General features: G+C 39.1%; 1 protein-coding gene across 29 annotated transcripts in view; it reads right to left on the bottom strand.

The window, feature by feature from the left end:
- Positions 1-20,266, bottom strand: part of DLG2 (discs large MAGUK scaffold protein 2) — a 1,001,253-nt gene that overhangs the window by 207,794 nt on the left and 773,193 nt on the right. For all 29 annotated transcript variants that reach the window (XM_039562448.1, XM_039562454.1, XM_039562457.1 and 26 more), the window contains one exon: positions 13,884-14,040. In XM_039562448.1, coding sequence (XP_039418382.1) covers positions 13,884-14,040 — 157 coding nt within the window. The remainder of the gene's footprint in view (positions 1-13,883; positions 14,041-20,266) is intronic.

The raw sequence follows: 20,266 nt of genomic DNA, 5'->3' as shown, positions 1-20,266 counted from the left end.
GTTTATTAACTGATTTAAAAATAAATATAAACAATATTTTTCATCAATTTTATACATGAAACATCCATCAAACAGAATTGTTAGTAAGAATATTAGTTACTGTTAAAATGGAGAGCTCATAATTAGCTCTTAAATTCAAATCTAGTCGCTACTTTTTTATTTTCTGTCCTTCTGTGTGGTCACTCAATTCCTGCCACCACTTAATTTCATGGATCTCACTACAGCGTCATCTTTACAAGCATTCACACATTCCATTTCCTTTGCAGTTCCTGCTCTCTTTCTATTCTGAATTGGTAAAATATCAAACTGTCCCTCCTCCCTCCTACAGCTTTTACTTTACACATAACTGTTACTTCCATTCACTTTCCTGCCTTTCTGACACATCCCTCTTTCTCTCTAATTCTGTTTTCAGCATTTGTATTTTCTTGTCTCCTGTTCTCATCCTGGGTCATTTAGACATGCCCTTTTAGTAGCAGTTATTCCATATACCTTGGTGTCCATATACTTCTAAAAGGTATTTTTCCTTATGCAGTAACTGTTTCCTAAATTAACTCTCACATTTGCAAGTGTAAGTGAATGGATATAACTAAACCAGCATTGTTCAATTTTACTCATAATGCTGCAGAGTTTTTGCTTCACATTTGAATTTCAAAGGATAGTATAAGCAGAAATAATGATTGAAATTCTCTTGCTTCTGAAATGAGGTAAAGGTTTCCTTTTTAACAAGTTTCTTATACCTCAAAGATGATAAGAATTTAATTTCAGCTCAAGCCAACAAGAAATAGGTACTTGGGAATTGAAATAAAAAGGCAAAACATTTTTAGAGGCTGCTTAGAGACAGAAGCGATGCTGAGCACTGAGTTAGTGATGAATTCAAAAACTGATATCCTTGCCTTGAGCTCTGCTTGATAGGTGTTTTCATATTTCCACATCACAGAGTAGGGCACTGTGGCCTGTGAAAGGTAAGACAGCCATTGGCTGCTGCCATGGCAAATCCATACTGATCTCAACCCAGTGACCAGGAGGCAATGTGTCAATGGCTGAGTGGTATTGTCTTCCTGGAATGATGTAAGTAAATGTTCAGTGCTCACATTTCATATTAAAACTCCCCTGAAGCACAACATTCATAGTTTACTTGTGGCTCTACAGATGAGGATTATGACACAGACACTTTGAATAGACAAAGCTATGTACTCTCAAATAAACCATGTTTTTTATAAGCAGTGGAAAGGAAATAGCTCATGTATTCTCTAAGTGATTTTCCTTTTGTTACTGTTCTGGTGGCTTGCTTGATCAGATTCTTATTTTTTCAAAAAGATCTCAGAAAATTCTTCCAACAAACTATTGCAGATATCTCTCCAATACCCTATTTAATGGATGGCCAATTTCCATTACTTTGCAGCTTGTGTCACAAGATAATTTTTTTAATCACTCAGAAACCCAAAACTGACTGGGCAGTAGAGCAGAATGATTCCTGGAGACTAGTTAGTTTGAGCACAAGGCAAAAGTCCAGCCTGAGGCAAAGATCTGAATGAATAAAGCTCAGGGATTTTAGCCATTTTGTCCAGCAGTAGCAGCTTGGCTTTCACTTTTACACTGTGGGCCTGGCAGTGCGGCAACACCGAGGGGTGCAAACCTCATAACAAATCTTCAGTCAGATGTGACATAATTCTGCTTGACAGTGTTACACCAAAATTGGCCAAGTCAGAATGTCTGAATTGAATGTGCACTCCTCCTTAAACTACGAGGAGCTGAAGAGCAAGCAGTCTGGCATGAGATAATTTCTACTCATTGAGGCAATAGTAAAATGAATGTTTTAGAGCCAACTAACGATTTCATCACAACAGAAATATACAGCCCCTAGTCTAGGCCAATTTACTAGCTGTGTATGACACAGAACTGACAGGTCTGATAGTTAACACTCTTTAGGGGAAAAAAAGACATACCTATTCAAGAGAACTGTTGGTATAATTTGTTAGCTTCTGATCATGTGCTTGGAAATGTGATAGTAAAGTTAGGAAACGCTACATCAAGACAATTCCAATGTATGTTATAGATTGCAGAAAGATGCAGGTGAAGAGTTGTGGTGGGAAGAGAGAAATCCAGCTGGAAGACAAATTCCTAGATTAATGAGATGAAATTATGCAGCAATATATGCAGCATTCCAGAATATTCTGGCAGTATTTTTTTTTTTCCCTAGAATCTTCATTAAACTTGTATTTTTGAAAGTAACCTATTTTATTTTGAAGTTGCAAAATGGCAAGTCTATGAGCTTCTCTGGCAATACAGCCCAGTAGCCGTGATTACAAAATAAATGCCTCGTATTTTGAGGCTGACTATGTCCAAGCTCCACTTCCAGCCATCGGATTATATGTATCTACCAACAACACTGAAAAACAGTTTGCTACCAGCTCTCTTCTCCAAGATTGACTATTTCCAGATGGAAGTGTTAAAATGGACACAGTTCATACTTCATTATAATGCATTTTTACTGTCAAGGGGGATGCTAAGATTTTCCTGACATGAGTTCTAAACTCCACAGCTTCATGGGAAAAGAGAGTCTGTTCTTTTCAAAGAGCCATTTCTTTAAACACATAAAAGAGAAGCTTTTCAAAAGCATAAATCTGTTTGCACCCAGTTTCTCTTCACTGGGTTCCCAGTTGCCTTCTGTACCTTTAAATCTCTCTTCTTGTTTGGGGAAGTTGCACGGGTGTCTCAGTTTTGTGAAATGTTTTTGGCTCATCATGATGACAGTGAGTACTGAACATATGTCTGCATGCATTGTGAGGGGTGAAACTGAGTTTATCTGGAAAAGGCAGAGCACTGTGCACCCAGATGATCCCATATAAATATAAAGAGGTTGAGAACTCTTAGAGACCTTTTACCATTTCAAACTCATCCTCAAATCCCAGAATTCCCAGCATTGTCAGCAATATCTGAACTTGTATTAAACAACTGTTTTGCCCCAGATCTTTCCATTAGCTCTTGTCATGACAACATCTTCGCTTTTCTCTGCTTTTCTCCAGTTATTTTTTAAGCTTATGACCTGCTACTCTATGAAGATGTTGACAGGTAGCTTACAGGGGCTGCAAGTTTGCAGCAAGATGACATTTATGGCTTCTTCTGTGAACCTATGAACCTGTGACTAATGTTCTTTAAGGAGGAAAATTACATTTCACAATTTATTATTGAAAAATTCATCAGGATTATTACTCCTTCTGTTGTTTTCTAAGTATCTGCAAATAGACTGATTATTTCTCCCAGAAGTTTTCCCTGAAAATTGGGCAACCTGTTCTATGCTCCCAAATATTCCTTCAGTTCTTGAATAAAATTATGAATGGTCTGCATTGAATAGTTCCTTAAGTATACAAGAATTAACTTAATCTGTTTATAACACCTAACTTGTCTAAATTCTAATCTGACTTTGCCCAAGTCCACTTTAAAGACTTTTCTGTTTCTTCATAACTGCCCTAATTGGATAATTGTGGATCCATCTGTTTTTAAAGACAAAACAACAAAAAAATGCATGGAAGGTTTGAACTCTCATGGTCTCACTTTTAAACAATCTTTTTTCCAGCTCTTTGGGAAATTAATTTATTGCTTGGTTTTCCATTTTCATCAAACATTTTCTTGATGCTTTTTCTAATTATTGAAAGTACAGACCATTTTACATCTTGCCCTTCTGAACTTCCCCCCAAATTTTACCTAACATTTCTACTTTTTTAAGGCTTGGGCTGTTATTACCACAGTGACTAACTCAGCTTTCACTTTTTCAGTGTTGATTACTTGAGTTTCACAATGGTGACTGCACAGTAAACTGGTTTTGAAGTTCATGTTACTTCCTCGTTCCCTTTCAGCACAAAATCATAAAAATTGCCACTACACTATATGGTTACTCAAGGGTAAGTTGGGTTTCATTGTTTTATTCTCCCATTTTTAGGCCATTCTTCCTTACTGGTGAGAATAAAATCTAGAATTATCTGACTTATACTTGTTTTTCCATATTCTCCATCAAAAAGACTAATGAATGTTTGGTCTGTTTGGGTGGGATTTATTTCAATAAAGGGAAGTTATGCCAAATTCTATATAATCTGTGAAAACAAATATAAAATTTTACAGAAAAATGGTCATCTGACCCATGTAAAATGTCTGCTTTAGGGCAAGGCAAGTTGTATTCAGAAGTGGCTACACCTTTCTGTTAGCTACAGAGGGGGCCTAAAGAGTTATATACTCTGTGCTTCCCAACATGACCAAAGCCTGAATGTAGATTATTCCACTACATACTTCTAAGGAGCTTAATCTACCTGTCCTTCCAGTTGATGTCATCCCATTAACATATGACAATGCCTGTGCTCTCAGCTCTTTCCTCTCCAGAGGTTTTCTTTTTACAGATCTGTCACATATATCACCTACCATTCAGTATTGATCCTTTGTGTAGCAACACATTCTTGCTTGATTTTCAAACAAATTCTACTTTAAGAGAATCCAGTCAGGTGCACTGATCTACCCATTTAAATCACTGTTCTGATCATATATTAACATTTTCAATATACTCCAAACAGTGCTCTATACATAACTACAAAGCAAGTTTACACAGTAAACATACTGACTAAATAGGATTAATGTTAAAAATGTTACAGGAGTCTATAGGAAATTGCAGCTAAAGGCCACTGAATTTGATAGACTGTCCCACGCCTGAGGACAGAGTCAGACACCACTCACACTACCATGCTTCACCATGGAGAAGAAAGCATCCTAAGGATATGGTCAGGGCCAATGCAAACAATTCCTGTAGGGCAAAGGGAATATCTGTTACAATCCTGACATTACTACACGAGCGACAAACTGATGATCCAAGGAGAAAAGATACCCGGCCCTATAGAGATGTTTCAAACATTTTCCAAGACAACTGCATTTCAAAAAAAAGAAAATCTGAGAAGGAAAACCAGATGGTATTTTCCATTTATCTTAGTTTTGTAACTAGGTAATGAAATACACTATTTTCCCTAAGCAGTTTTACTGCTTTTACCATGAACAAAAAACCATTTTAAATTAGAAAGCTGAAAGCTTCTCTGTACCCAAGTAAGGGAAGTCAGTCTGAAGGTTAAATATAAGTGTAGCAAATACAAAGCATAAATATTTGCTATAAGTAAGCACAGATTCCATCCTGCTCTATAAGGTCACTTTTAGAGTAGAAATGGAAGAATGCTCTTTCTTCAAATGCATATTGTATTTTTGGCTACAGGTGTGACTGAGAAGGTGGGTAGGAGTTGTGTGGGAGGAACCAAGTACAAAGAAATGTTTAAAATGTTCATAAGGGATAGCAAATGTCTCACAAAAAAACCAACAGCAGGATGATGTACAGACACAAGACAAAATCTGATCAATATAAGAGATGACCTTCCCTCTGCAAGGGAGAACCTTGTATAAAACACCAGACACAATACTAAAGTAAGATGCTCAAATACTGGTGTTGTAAACTAGGTTTATATAGTGCCATGTACCAGTGTCAGAAAACCCCATGGAGTATCTCCATCAGCCCCTTCCCAATCCATAGTTATTTCACTCTCAGAAAGAAGCACGGGAAAAAAAAGATAGTGTCTTTCCCCATATATTAATACATCCTGATACTACACCAGATCACCAGGAAAATCACACAGAATGCTTTGGTTAACATCATTCACCTGATTCAGGTTAGATGAGAGGGGAAATGGAAGTGTTACAAGAGTACTACATGTCTCTTTGCAGTGCAGCCTGTTCTTTTTCTACTCTTTCCTGGTGCTGTTGAGCAATAACCCTTCAGAAAAGTTGTTTTATTTCCTTAAGGTAACCTGTGGATGCATTGCCTGGGAACAGTCATCTCACTCCAGAGCAAGCAGTCTACTTTTTCTCTTGATTCTACTTTCAGGCTCCAAGTCACGCTGCATCCAGCCATTGTGAACATAAAGCATTTCTACAGGAGAATGAAATAAAACTGATACTGCCTTTATGCTTCACGATTTTATGTTACTTTTATTTGCAATTAAGGAAGCACGATGTTAGCTGAAAAAGCAAATATATATTAAAAGGGCAAACCAACATGAAATGTGAGACTCAGTTTAAGACACCTAAATATGGAGATGAATGCATGTGGTGTTTAAGCTTAAAAATCAATACAGGTAATAAAGCTTACAGAGAAATTCAGCCTGCTCTACACAGCTCACAGTGGGCCAGCTGAACTGTTCTCTTGCCTCTTTTGACATTAATGGCAACCAGACACCCAGCAAACATGCAGATGTCTAAATGTAAGTATCTTAATCTGAGGTTTAACCTTGACCAAAACCAAAAAAATTCAGTAACTTCAAAAGTTAAGATTCAAATGCAAATACTTGCTGTTAACCCCTTATGCCTATTAATTCACTGTAATTCCTTCATTTGTATACAACTTCAACTTGATGCAGCCTTATGGAAAACTATAAAACTGTTTGAAAAGAAGTGTCAGCATGGGAACTCAAGGAGCAATATGCAGTAACTATTTCTGTGAAATTGTAAATCTGAATTTTGTTGCTGAACTTGCACATCTAAACTAATTCTCTGTGGTTTAGGTCCTGCACCTATTGAAAAAATTGCCTACTTGGCACTGAAAATGCTTTAAAGCATTCAGGCTAGGACACCTAAAAGAAAGACTTGTGTTTTATCAAGATTTTGATTTGAGATTGTAATGCAAAAAACAATGTGGCCATTTTTCTTTGAAAAGGACTGTCCTGCTTTTCCTGCCTCCCCAGGAATTTCCCCTAAAAATTGCAATTCACTATGCACATCTTTCCTAAAACGGTAAGATTTGTACTGCTTTCTGTCAGGGTGTAGGCACAATGGGTGGCCATTTTATGCATATGGCTCATGGAAATAATTTGTTCTAATGCAGGTGGTTTTGTCTAACCAACACTGGGTTCCCATTGCTGTTTTAATAGGAAAAATATCCTTTAGCATTGGAAGTGCAACTTAAAACTGCAAGAATAGCATCAAGGAACATTACATTTTATTTTTATTGAAGACTGCATTTTCCTAACAGATGGAGAACTTGGGGTTAGATCTGAGTTCAAACACCCTCTAAACTTGGCCCAGACTTATAAAATGACTTTAAACAAATCATTTAACACACTGGCACCTCATTTCTCTGAAAGAAATAATTCTTCCATTGATATTCTGAACTGTTTCCTTTGGCCTGTAAGTATCTGAGACAAAAATTAATCTCGGTGCACACAGCATGTAGTAAATCAAACATTAATGTCAATTAGCATTCAAAATGCTACTGATAATAGTTACGGCATACTTAGTAAGGGGAAAATAGCATATAGAGGGATATATTCTAGTACAGTGATGAATTTACATTGGTGATGTATGTGTTACTTCATTTTAAAGGCATTCAGAAATGAGAATGTTTAGTTGGGTGGTGATTTGAAAGAGTATAATGAATTATAGCCAGAATAAACCAACGTTTTAAGAAAACCTCTTCAGGAGGGAACCCCATCTTCTCATGAATGTAACATAAAAATTCATTTGTGGGCTATTTGAAATGTTTTACTATCTGACATAGAAGATTATCCATGATTCCTCAATTGACCTTCAAGATTCAGATAGGATTCATTTGTTCTCTCTGCACAGAAGTATTTGGAATATCAGCCTTCTTTCTGAGATAATTTTCAAACATTTCCAATTAACTGAAAACAGAAAAAACCCTCTGTTAACCCCGCTCTTTATAAGGTTTCAGCCAGTTTCCAAAGCCAGACCGCTGTCATTACTGATCCTGGGCCGCCACCTGGCGGCATCTGGGAAAAATAAATCCAAATTTCACTCGTCCATGGGGCCAAGGCTATGGCACCATCTTTCCCAGTGCTTCTGTAGGGCTGTAGGGTTGGACCCCTTCCCCTCACATCCCGACAGTCAAGCAGAAAGAGAGGCAGAGATTATGGAATTTGTCCAAGCCTTGTGGGCTGACTCTGGAATTATGTATACACTCAGTGTATCACTCCAAGGAATTGCACATAAAGGCAAAGCCTTTCTGGGTCTCACTGGTGGATTTGCAGTCTATTTTAGGTATTTTTATTGGTATTTTCCCAAAGGTGAGAATACACACCTCTCTACCAGTCAACATTGCCATATTCACAGCACAGGCATGAATTAGGAGAGTGCATGTGATCCTCACTGTCCACCTGGGAGACCGAGGCTTAGGAAAATGAAGCACCCTGCCTATGGTCAGACAGGAGGACACCAGCTAAATTGATTAAATTGAATCATAGAACAATTTGTGTTGGAAGGGACCTTTAAATGTCACCTCCCTTGCAATGGGCAGGGACAACAAAAACAATGAAAGAAGTAGCATTTTGAAAGATAATAAATATTTGAGGGATAGGCCAGAAAGCAGGTCACAGCAAGTTTTACAAACATGTAAAATATCACAATCGAAAAGCTCTTTTGGCTTCATTGTAGTTCTGCAATACCAATCTTACAAGAAATTAAATCCAGATCTATAAATCACTTACTATGCTTCCTATCTGTAAGAAATTTAACCAAGCTTCAGCTGATTAGAAATAGCAGCTTTGAGGGTAATATTTGTTCTTGTAAATCAGATTATGTTTTGAGAAACAAATGGGAAAAGTATTTCTGTAGGGAAATAAGTGTTTCTGAGGGATGAGACAAGAAGGAACAGAGAGAAACAGACTTGTTTTTTTGCAGTCCTTATGAAATTAAGGTGTCTGGGACCCTTCACTAGACAATGGTACAATTAATGAGCTCTGTGCATGAAACTGATTTTGTTGGAATATGGAAAAATGGATCCATAATAGTTATTTGTGACTAAATAAGTAACAAGGGCCTGACTGGGTGATTGCCTGGGGATACGCACGCAGTCTAATTTAGTAATAATTTCCATCCCTCTCTGCTCAGTGAACAAATAAACAATTCTTGCATGACAAGTAAATGCTGATTCAACACTGGTAACATTAATTAGAACTTATGGAAGACATCACTACAAAACAGACAAAATTAAAAATTCTACCATGGCTGCATAAAATAGTTCTAAATATATCCTGCTTAAAAATAAAATAGAATGGCCTTTTAACTTTGTATTTGAACTTCTGGATTTTTGAATACAATGTACTGTGAAAGGCTTTGATCTCATTAGTCTCTGTTAGTCAGCCCTATTTTGCTGCATCTAACCGAAGCAAAATAAATTGCATAATTGTCCTAAAGAAATTTCCATTTCTATTCTTCGGGTTTCTTGTCTGTGCTCTTCCTGGCACACGCCTTTGACTTCCTTATCTCTTTATAAGGGTAACTTTATAAGAGTCTATTTTGATTTTCTTGTAGTTCCATAGAAACTTTTTACTTGGAGAGCTCTTTAAGGCACTGTTGAGAAGAAAGGGTTAAAAGCAGAGAGTGGAGAGGAGAATGGGAGATTCCAAGAGACCTTGCAGGTGGGAATGCCAAGGCCTGGAGAATACCAGTGTGGGAAACCCCATATACTCTGCCCACTGCTGTCTATCCTCTGTCTCTCTGTTCTGAGAAGTAGAGTTTCTGTGTAGAGATAACATTGGTGTTTTGAGGGACTTGGAGGAACTCTCAGGGACATGCATGAGCTCCCTGTTTTGGGAGAGAAGATCAGAGCTCAGAGGCCATAAAATCTCAGAGGTCATAAAAAGCACAGAGATCACAGCATGGTCCTGGAGGACATCCACATCCCATGGTCCTGTCCTGGAGCCTTTGGCAGAAGGTGTCTGGTGAGACTCGAGGTCGACCACTGGGATTTTGGAGTTGAAGCTACAGAGGGTCTGAAGCCAACTACACTCCAACAGAGAGGGAAATCTTGGCAGCCTATGAAGGATTCCAAGCCGCCACAGAGGTAATTGGAACTGAGGCACAACTCCTCCTGGCACCTCGACTACCAGTGCTGGGATGGATGTTCAAAGCAGAGGTTTCCTCTACCCACCATGCCACCGATGCCACATGGAGCAAGTGGATTGCTCTCATTACACAGCGCACCTGTATCGGAAAACTGAATCGCCCTGGGATTTTGGAAATAATCACAAATTGGCCTGAAGGTGAAAACTTTGGTCTCACTGATGAAGAGGAACAAGTGACACGTGCAGAAGAAGCTCCACCGTACAACCAACTGCCAGCAGAAGACACACGCTATGCTCTTTTCACCGACGGTTCTTGTCTCATCGTAGGGATGAAACGAAAGTGGAAAGCAGCTGTATGGAGTCCCACATGATGGGTTGCAGAAGCTACTGAAGGAGAAGGTGGATCAAGCCAACTTGCTGAACTCAAAGCTGTTCAACTAGCCCTGGACATTGCTGAAAGAGAGAAGTGGCCAAAGCTCTACCTCTACACTGATTCATGGATGGTAGCCAATGCTCTATGGGGATGGCTGGAAAAGTGGGAAAAAGCTAATTGGCAGCGTAGGGGAAAACCAATCTGGGCTGCTGAAGAGTGGAAAGACATCGCTGCCCAAGTAAGAAAGCTGGTTGTGAGAGTCCGCCATGTAGATGCCCACGTCTCCAAGAGTAGGGCTAATGAGGAACACCAAAACAACAAGCAGGTAGATCAGGCTGCAAAGATAGAAGTGTCACAGATAGACTTCAACTGGAAACATAAAGGAGAGTTGTTCCTAGCTCGATGGGCCCATGATGCCTCAGGTCATCAGGGCAGAGATGCCACCTATAAGTGGGCATGAGATCGAGGGGTGGATCTGACCATGGACAGTATCTCCCAGGTGATCCATGATTGTGAGACGTGCGCTGCGATCAAGCAGGCCAAGCGGGTGAAGCCCCTGTGGTACGGTGGGCGATGGTCCAAATACAAGTATGGGGAGGCCTGGCAGATTGATTACATCACACTGCCTCAAACCCGCCAAGGCAAGCGCTATGTGCTCACAATGGTAGAAGCCACCACTGGGTGGCTGGAGACCTACCCTGTGCCTCATGCTACTGCCCGGAACACCATCCTGGGCCTGGAAAAGCAAGTCCTTTGGAGGCATGGTACCCCTGAGAGAATCGAGTCTGACAATGGGACTCATTTCAAGAACAGCCTTATAAACACCTGGGCTAGAGAACATGGCATAGAGTGGGTGTACCACATCCCTTACCATGCACCAGCTGCAGGCAAAGTGGAACAGTGCAATGGATTGTTGAAAACCACCTTGAAGGCACGGGGTGGGGGAACTTTCAAAAATTGGGACCAGCATCTGGCAAAGGCCACCTGGTTAGTTAACACCTGAGGTTCCACCAATAGAGCTGGTCCAGCCCAATCTGAATCCCTGCATACAGTAGATGGAGATAAGGTCCCAGCAGTGCATGTCAGAGGTCTGTTAGGAAAGACTGCGTGGACGAATTCTGCCTTGAGTACAGACAAACCCATCTGTGGGGTTGTTTTTTCTCAGGGACCTGGTTGCACATGGTGGGTAATGCAGAAAGATGGAACAACACGTTGTGTACCACAGGGAGATCTGATTGTTGGGTGGAAACCATCTGTAGTGTGGAATGCCTGTATACCACTGCTTGCTGAGGGTCACTGTCACTGTTAGTACATAGCTGTGTGTGAATATATATATATGTATTAATGTGTGTGTAGAGTTAGAATATCTTAGTTTGGGCATTCAGCCAACAATATGGGATAAGGAGTGGAATGTCTTGGGGTGACTTTGTGATGTGTATCCCCTATCGCTGCCCCATGCCCAGAAAATTAATTTTGTGCCTTTCTGTGCTTTTAAACTGAGCCTGAGAGGGGGGAGGAAAACCTGAGCAGAACTTCTGCAAAGCAGTTTGCAGCTTGTTCAAGGTCACACAGAGATAGAGACTTTTTTTCCCAGCTGCAGCAGCAGAGCGAGAGTGGGGAAAGAACCCTGTTTGCTTTTGGCCAGTTTTTCAGCTCCTTTTTCTTTCTCTGGAGACAGAGAGTTGAACTTTTGTTTTCCTGGGACTTTGTTTTTTTCTTTTTTTTTCCTCTGCTGGACTGTTTCAACATCAGAGTACATTGGGAGGACTTTCCACCGAGGCCTTGGCCCTGGAGGTGGGCCCACCACCCCATCCTAGCTCCAAGGAGGGGGAGAGAGAGATCTACAGAAGGACTCTTGAGGTTCTCCCAGGTTTCTCTCAGCAGAGTGAGAGGTTTTGTTATTTAGCATCATTATCCTTTTTCTGTGTGTTTGTTAAATAAATAGTTTTTATCTCTTTCACTTTCCTTCAAGGAAAATTAATTTTTTTCCCAAACCTGGTGGGGGAGGGATGGTTGTAATCTGCCCTCTCTCAGAGGATATATTTCTGAATTTGGCCAAACCAGAACAGTGGTAAACTCCACATGTGTGGGCCGTGACAAATGGCTACAAACAGGGGCCCCACTGCCCCTCAGGAAGGACTGAGCCTGGTGGTTCCTGCATTCCTGTTCCTGTGTCTCTGTCCGGGTGTTGCTTTGGGATCCTCTGGTTAGCGAGGTAATGAAATAAATTTACTCTTTGCATTTCAGATGTAGTCTTCTGGTTGTTCTGCCCGCTTGCCTGTGTCTACTCCCACAGCACCTGAACACCCTTTACTTGCTCTTTCTCATTTCTTCTTACAGCACTTTTAAGGAACAGGTCTAGATCAAATACACTGTTGTGATCCTCACAACGTCAGGTTACTGCCTCCCTTTGGTGATAACTTAACCAGATTTTCTATATATTGCAAAACACCTCCAGCCACCTCTTTACAAAACTTTGGCAGGTGGAAGGTAAATTCACTCTTCATAGAATAGGCTGAGACAATCCTTAGCAATGTAGAAAAACCATATCCAGCTTTCTTATGGATTTAAACACTGACCAGGAAAGTGCTGCATAACCACATAACAAACCATCCATTCTGAAGCCATCCTCCACCCTTAACTCTAACTAAATTACAGCCAGGGATGCAGGATTCACAGGGATAGAAAACACAACAGTGGGAGGCAGTGTGATACTGCAGCCTGGTGGGTCCATCATTTATCTGGGATAAATAATTCCTGTATTTCAGCTCTTTGCCTTAAGGCTATTGATGTGATTCACATGAAACAGTCACATCTGTATGAATTTGGGATAGTTTCTTTTTTTTTTTTTTCTGTAAGCAATGTGAATAATGTCAATGGATATTTAACTACATTTTCAAGGCTTTCATTGTCACTCAAAATCCTTCATATTCAGATTGTTTCAGTCAGATGTTTGATTACTTGACAGAGCCTAAAACATAAATGTTCTGGTTTTAAAATGTGTGATATTGATATATACATGAAAGAAAAATTAAAAAGATGTTTTTGAGTCTAAGTATCCAAAATATAACCTCAGGCTACAAAGCATTTCATCCAATAAAATTTGAAAAGAATTTCAGAGGGATCATCAAATTAGAGGCAGAGAGATAATTAACATAACGTAATTAGTCTCCTTGTTGGAGTGAGCCATTTGCTAAGCAGTTGAGTGCACACTAGATGGCAGCCTGAGTATAGATGATTTCATCCTACTACTTGCTCTCCTCCAGAAAAAGCTGAGATTGAGAAATATCCTTAGACTCAGTAGTGTGTTTTGGGAAAAATGGAATTGGATAATGGGCCCAACTGTGGGATGCTTAGGTCTGCACTGTGCTTAGGTCCTCCCTGTAGTGTCACCATACTGCAGGTAGTATTAAGCAGCGAAAAGTCTCATTCCCAGCTAAATGCAAGTAACACCAGTAACAAATGCTCTAAAACCCAAGGGCAAAATACCCAAAATATTCAGGGATAAACTGTTTGCAGCTGAGATTTCAGAACGTGGAAACGAGAAAGACTTCTCTGTGTGTCCCTTGCAGTATAGACATAGAACAAGATGAAGCGGCTGGTCAGGAAAGTCCAACGGGAATACTTACAGATAAGATTTGATCTCCTCGCTGCAGTTCTCCACTGAGATCTGCTGGCCCACCTGCGAGGATGAACGACACGAAAATGCCTTCCCCGTCTTCACCTCCCACAATGTTGAAACCAAGTCCTGTGGAGCCCTTGTGCAGGATGATTTTCCGAGGCTCTCTGTATAGAAACAAAATTATAATGTTTATGCCGTCAAACCTCTGTGTATGCATTTTTCACAGCATATTAAACATACTATATTTTGCTTAAGACACAATGGCCTGCTATTGTCTAAAGAAACCATTTAACATACGACAAAGCTTTTAACTGGTGAACAGACAAGGTAGGAATCAACTTGCTTTTTTTTTTTTCCTCATGGTTGAATCCAGCATCTCTGTTAATTTCACCCCATTGGAATCATCTTCACTATGTTAAGTGACAAATTTATTAGAAGGAAAAACAAAACACTCAATATATTTAATTTATAGCAATACTATATATACAGGTAGAATCAATCTTTATATGATACCTTTTTATTTTAAGTTCTAGTCTTGCTTTTGCAACAAATGAACGAAGAAAAAACTTCGAACTCCAGGCAAAGCAATAGCAGTTGTGTTTGATCCTGACAGATTTGGAGCAAATAACATTTATATGATCAAGCTCATACAGCAGAATCTCATTAAAAACTCTGGTTTGACATTATCAGGATCTTGCATTTGTTAAGTCACACTGCAGTTTTATCACTGAACCAGCCCAAGGAGTACCTGCTTTTGCCACGCTCATTAAAAAATTATTAATTACGATAGAAATCAATAAATAATAGCAGGCATATCTCACACAGCTCCTTTCATCTGTAAATTGAAAATATGACCCAGAGGATGTAAACATAACATGCAATTTACTGATGGGAAAACTTATTTTCAGAAACAGATAACTTTCCTGAGCAATCAAGGTAGCACCCCTGAGAAAGGGTTGCAAATATTCATGTTCCCAGTCACTACATACAAGGCCTCAGACCTGGCTCTCCCTTGCATACACAAGCACACACAACCACATATACATACATATTCCATGTTTATTGGTACTTACCCCATTTCAAATCCCTCTAACAATTTAATTTTCATAAGAAGTGTAAATGGTGTTATATTAGTATGTATAATTTTAAGCCCAGCCCTGTAAGTCTCCCAAACACATACATATGTGTCTGTGACTCCTCCCAGAGAAATAGGATGCTCTACTCATTCTCTAATTTTACAAATAAAAATTGCCAGCAATACAAACACACACCATATACAGCAGCATTCTCTATTATACCTCTTGTAGAAAAGATTCAATATTTCCTCCATACTATAGAGCACTTCACACAAATGGATTTTTCATTTCCATTTTGTTTTTAAAGAAAAGAAAGAAAAGCAAGAGAAGCGATTAATTGAGGGATGCCTTATTTGATGTGAGTTTAATCTTATGGATACATGGAGAATTCATCTGGACATGATACTTCTGAAATAATGGGCATTTGTTATCTTCATCTTTGCCCAGTGCTAATATCCAAACAGTATCCCCAACTTGATCATGATGTTAAAATAACATCTCAGCTTTCTGGAACTGAATTTTTGTATTTTTGAAAGAGAAGACTAAAGCAAAGTATTAGTCCTACTCCATATGGTCCTTCATCTCTTAACTTTTTTACATTGTAAAGTCAGAAAACACTTAAAAATACAGCTGTGAGCAAAAGATATACTGTATTGAGTTTGTGTATTTTTGAAGTATTCTTAAGAATCAGAAAATAAAGGTGGAGTTTTTTCTTTTGCATCATTGCTGTTGATTTGCCTTGTAGCAACTCCTTTAACACCTTGTTATATATGTGAAGAGTAGACATAATGTGATCCAGAATTTAAGAAGTCTAAACAGGTTTTTAATTAGAAGTGTGGCCTGGGGGTTGGAGCAGAACTAGGGCAGTAAGCTGAAAGCATGGCTTCTCTTCTCCACTTAGCCCGTGCACTGCTAAGTGTTCTTGGCAACTCATTTGCTCTTCCAGCTTCAGATTCCTCATCCACAAAATGATACGGTGACACTTGTCGTCTTCGAGTCCTACACATCGGAAATACTTCGCAAGAGTTGAGCAACTGCCATTTATTATTTACCAGAATATTGAGGAAAAAGAGGCAGCAAAGTCAAACCAATATATTTCCAGCTCTGCTGGTGAGGAATAAGAAGAGATCTTGTTCAAAATGAAAATGAGTATTTTCACATATGACAGGCAGCTTGGATCAAATAGTTGAAAGCCAGTGCCATGGGCAAAACTAGGTCAATACAACTGGGTATCTACTGAATAGTAAGCTGTGCAGCTCAACAAAATGTTGGCCCAGTTATTAATCCCTGTCTCTGATCAAGTCAGCAGATTTATGCCTAAAATGCTGCCAGTGCTGTTTTATAATTTTGGCCTTTTGACAGCAAAATTCACATTCTGCTCTTGGATGATTATGTTCAGAGGAAGTTCAGACAATAACGGGAAAATGTCAGAAGCTGTGATTAGAATGCAATGGGTTTCTACCCCTGCTCTTATGCCTAGTCAGGTCATTTTGGTCATGACTCAGATTTGGCTGTATAGAGGCTGACCATCCGTAACATGTCTTCGTATTTCTTTCATATCTAATTATCCTTCAGAATCTGAAAGATGGACTCAAGAATACGTAGGTGTTGTTGTCACCATTATAAAAATAACCTTTAGCCATATCTGTAGTGCAAAAGCTATAGGAAGTAGAACGCATATGCCAATTCACCTTCATATAATAAATACATTTTTAAAAATATGCAATTGTTCACACTTGCATATTGTACTTAGAATGACAATGAAAAAAAGGATTTATGATGGTAAAAAAGTTGATATAAAATTTATGAAGTTGAAGTAGGAAAATATATTTCTTAAGCAAACACACTATAATAGCAGCCACTGCCCAGGTGATCTTTTAAGAGTGATGAAGAAATTAGTTACCTGCCAATGCTTTATCAACACTCACTGAAAAGGCTGGTTTTGATAAAGCTGAAGATGAGGATGTTACATATTTTATCACCTGGTATAAAAGTTACAGTCAACCCCTAATATGATATTTAAGGAGGCCTAAGAACAGCTGCTCCATTTTTTCTTGAATATGAGGGAAACAACATTAGGAAAAATTCCTTTGCCTCTGTTAAAAATCTTTATGAATGCAGTTCTGGTACACATGAGAGAACTCAAGAAAAAATGCAGAAAAATTCTGGAAAGGGAATAATGGAATCAAACACTTAAAGATGACATAATGGGAAAGTTAAGAAGCGAATGAGAAGTAATTCAAATGTGAACGATGGTTCCTTGCAGTCAGTGCACTCAGTTAGAATGTGTAGTTGTCTGCAGAAAACAGCAACTAAGGCAGAAGTGATTTCAGGGTAACCTATTTTAAAATGGAGGTGGTCGGGCACTGGAACAGCTCCCCAGAGAAGTGGCCACAGCACTGAGCCTCAGAGAGTTCAAGGAGCATTTGGACAATGCTGTCAGGCACATGGTGTGACTCTTGGGGATGGTCCTGTGCAGGGCCAGGAGTTGGACGTTGATGATCCTTGTAGGTCCCTTACCAACTCAGAATATTCTATGATTCTATGAAAATGTTTTATTTGGAGACAGTAGATGGCACTCGGTAGCTACCCTGGAAAAAGGAGCAGTCTGACATCCAGTATTTTTGAAATGCATGTTTCTGTCTCCAGTTTTAACTATTTATCCCATTTACAATTTCTTCTCTGATAAATGCAGCTGAAGGTGAGTTTGTAGGTGCTAACAAAGTGTACTAGCACTTTAATTCGTTGTGTGCATGTTTTATACCCTCCTGCAGCTCTGTACCACATACAAACAGAGAAGCGCAGCAGGGGAAATCAAGCAGAAATTAGAAAGGAGTATGAGATGAAAACATGCCTGGACTGACAGAAGGCAGCAGAAAGGAGGGGGGAAAAAAGAGAAGGGGAAAAAAGAACAAAAAGAGAAGAGAGAGATAAGGATAAAGGGAGACAGTGCATCTGTAAAGGAGAGCAGGGAAGGAAATAAAAAGGTAGGGAAAGAAGAAAGGAAGATTTACATTCATAGAGCCAGGAGTAAAGGTGCAAATAAAGTGCTGCAATCCACACAAATTTACAGGCTGAGAAATCAATGGCAGAATCAATTTGGATGGACTTGGTTACTTGCTTTAGGGAACGCATCAGATGAGATTCTGTAAATCTCATTACAAATTGCAGGCCTGGTGTAAGAGCAAAGGATTACTAAATTAATATTTGAAACCAGTAAGTAGTAACAAACCTGAGCGGGTAAAATGTCAACACTTAAGAAAATGCCTTCTGTCATAAAAATGCAATTACCAAAAATAAATCAAAGTGCAGCATTTCTCTCCTTAACAGGTTTTTTTGGTTTATGCATGTTTAATTTGTTCATTATCTTGAAAACACCAAGTGCTTTTTATTTACTACATTTGTACTGAATATTTGGTTTGATCAGTTTACTTTTAACAAACAGAAAATGACAAGACAAAAAATGTGACTATTCCTATCATTCTTCTATAGACTGGAATCCATAGTAATTATAGATCTAATTTAAGAGATTAAAACCGGACAGATAAATGAAGGGGAAGAGCTTTCTAAAAACAAGTAATTCTTATAATAATTAACTGAAAGAAAATCCATTATTAAATTGATTATTTTGTGCTGCTGGCAACATTAAAGAATAGAGTCAGTTTTAGTATTCATCTCACATTGACACAGCTCTTTCTGTTTCTTTTGTACCATCTATAAAATTGGAGAGCTGACACAGTTTTGTGCTTTTTGAAACACCTACAGAAATATTAAGCAACACTGGGTGCTTTCACATATCAGACCCTAGAGACTTCTTCAGTTTATATAATCAGTGAGGTATCCCAAATCTGCAGAGACTTTGAAATATGGCTTTGATCTTGATTTGGCTGCAGGTTCTTTGGTGGTGGTGGTGGTGGCGGTGGTTTTTTTGCCTTTCCTGAGCAACCTGGTTTAGTGGAAGGTGTCCCTACCAATGCAGGGGGGGTTGGAACCAGATGATCTTTAAAGTCCCTTCCAACTCAAGCCATTCTGTCATATTGTGAAAAAAACCACCCCAAATCTAAGGCATCAAGGCCCTTTCTCTTGAGCAGTATATATATGTTGTTAGGCTTCTGACAATTCACTGTGTGAGCACTGAGTTACCTTAGAGTCATTTGGCTAATCAAGCCATTTCTTTTTCAGAAAAATACTTCTGGTTTTCCTCTCATGCTTCAAAAAATTCTGATAAATAATTGTGTGTTCGTTTCTGGCAACCAAAGGACATTCATACTGGAAGGACCTAAAAAAAGGTGGTTCAAATAGATTCTTCATTCTTCACAGCATTTAGCACAGGAATATTGGGGGGACAGACTATGTGCCGGTGTGTGTGATGGTTTAAAATCTGATTAATCAAATGAGAGAATATGAAATTCTAAGTGGTTGAAGGCCTGGAATATTCACATGCACCTTTTTAAAAGACTTTGAGTTCTGGTGAAACCAAGCTTTCTTTATATAGATTTTCTCTCATACTTCTACAGCTCTTGCTTCACACAAGAGTAAAATCTGTCTGTACTGCTCTCATCTATCATTTTATTGTGCTATCACTTCTATTGCATCTCAGCTTTTGCTTTTCCCCTTGTTACTACCCCCTTAGGTTTGGCAAAATCTTTCCATTATGATGTGAAACAACTCCACCCCTTGCTTGCTTTCCTCCCCAGCCCTCCCTCTCTTTTGCCTTTGTTGCAGTGTCCAAAGCACCAGGACCTGGCAGTGGTAGGGAGCTGACAGACCTTCCTTTCTTCAGTTCCTAGTCCTTCACCACCTCAGAGTGCCTGCACACACCAGTGTTGCACCTGACCCTGTGAGGTCTGATCCCTGGTAGTGACTTTAACTAGTGTTATCCTACTTTCAATTATGATAGAAAATAACAAAAATAAGGAAGCCTTCCTGTTATCTACTGCTATCACATTGACCATCACAGTCCAAAGGGGTAACTTTGCCGGCATAAACTGAAACAATGTTTTGGCCTTCTGCAGACTGTTCACTATCACTACCTATAATTGATTAGTGATTTATTATTTCATTTTACCAAGTATTGGTAAACTAACAACCAAGAATTCAGCCTTTAATAAGATGTTCATTTATCAGATCACATAGCAAAATATCACTTCGCCTACTACAGTTACTCTGTCTGTTTGAAACAAGTATTTTATCCATTTATTTGACTATGGATTCCTTAGCATTTCTTGTTCATTGAATGTGTAAAAGCAATGGTTTATTCTAATTTTAATACTGACTACAATTTTAATGCATTTATTCTGCAAACACCATGCCT

The sequence above is a fragment of the Corvus cornix genome, chromosome 1, assembly GCF_000738735.6.
Source record: "Corvus cornix cornix isolate S_Up_H32 chromosome 1, ASM73873v5, whole genome shotgun sequence".
NCBI lineage: Eukaryota > Metazoa > Chordata > Aves > Passeriformes > Corvidae > Corvus > Corvus cornix.
The sequence above is the reverse complement of the archived record's forward strand: the minus strand, read 5'-3'. Positions and strand labels throughout refer to the sequence as shown.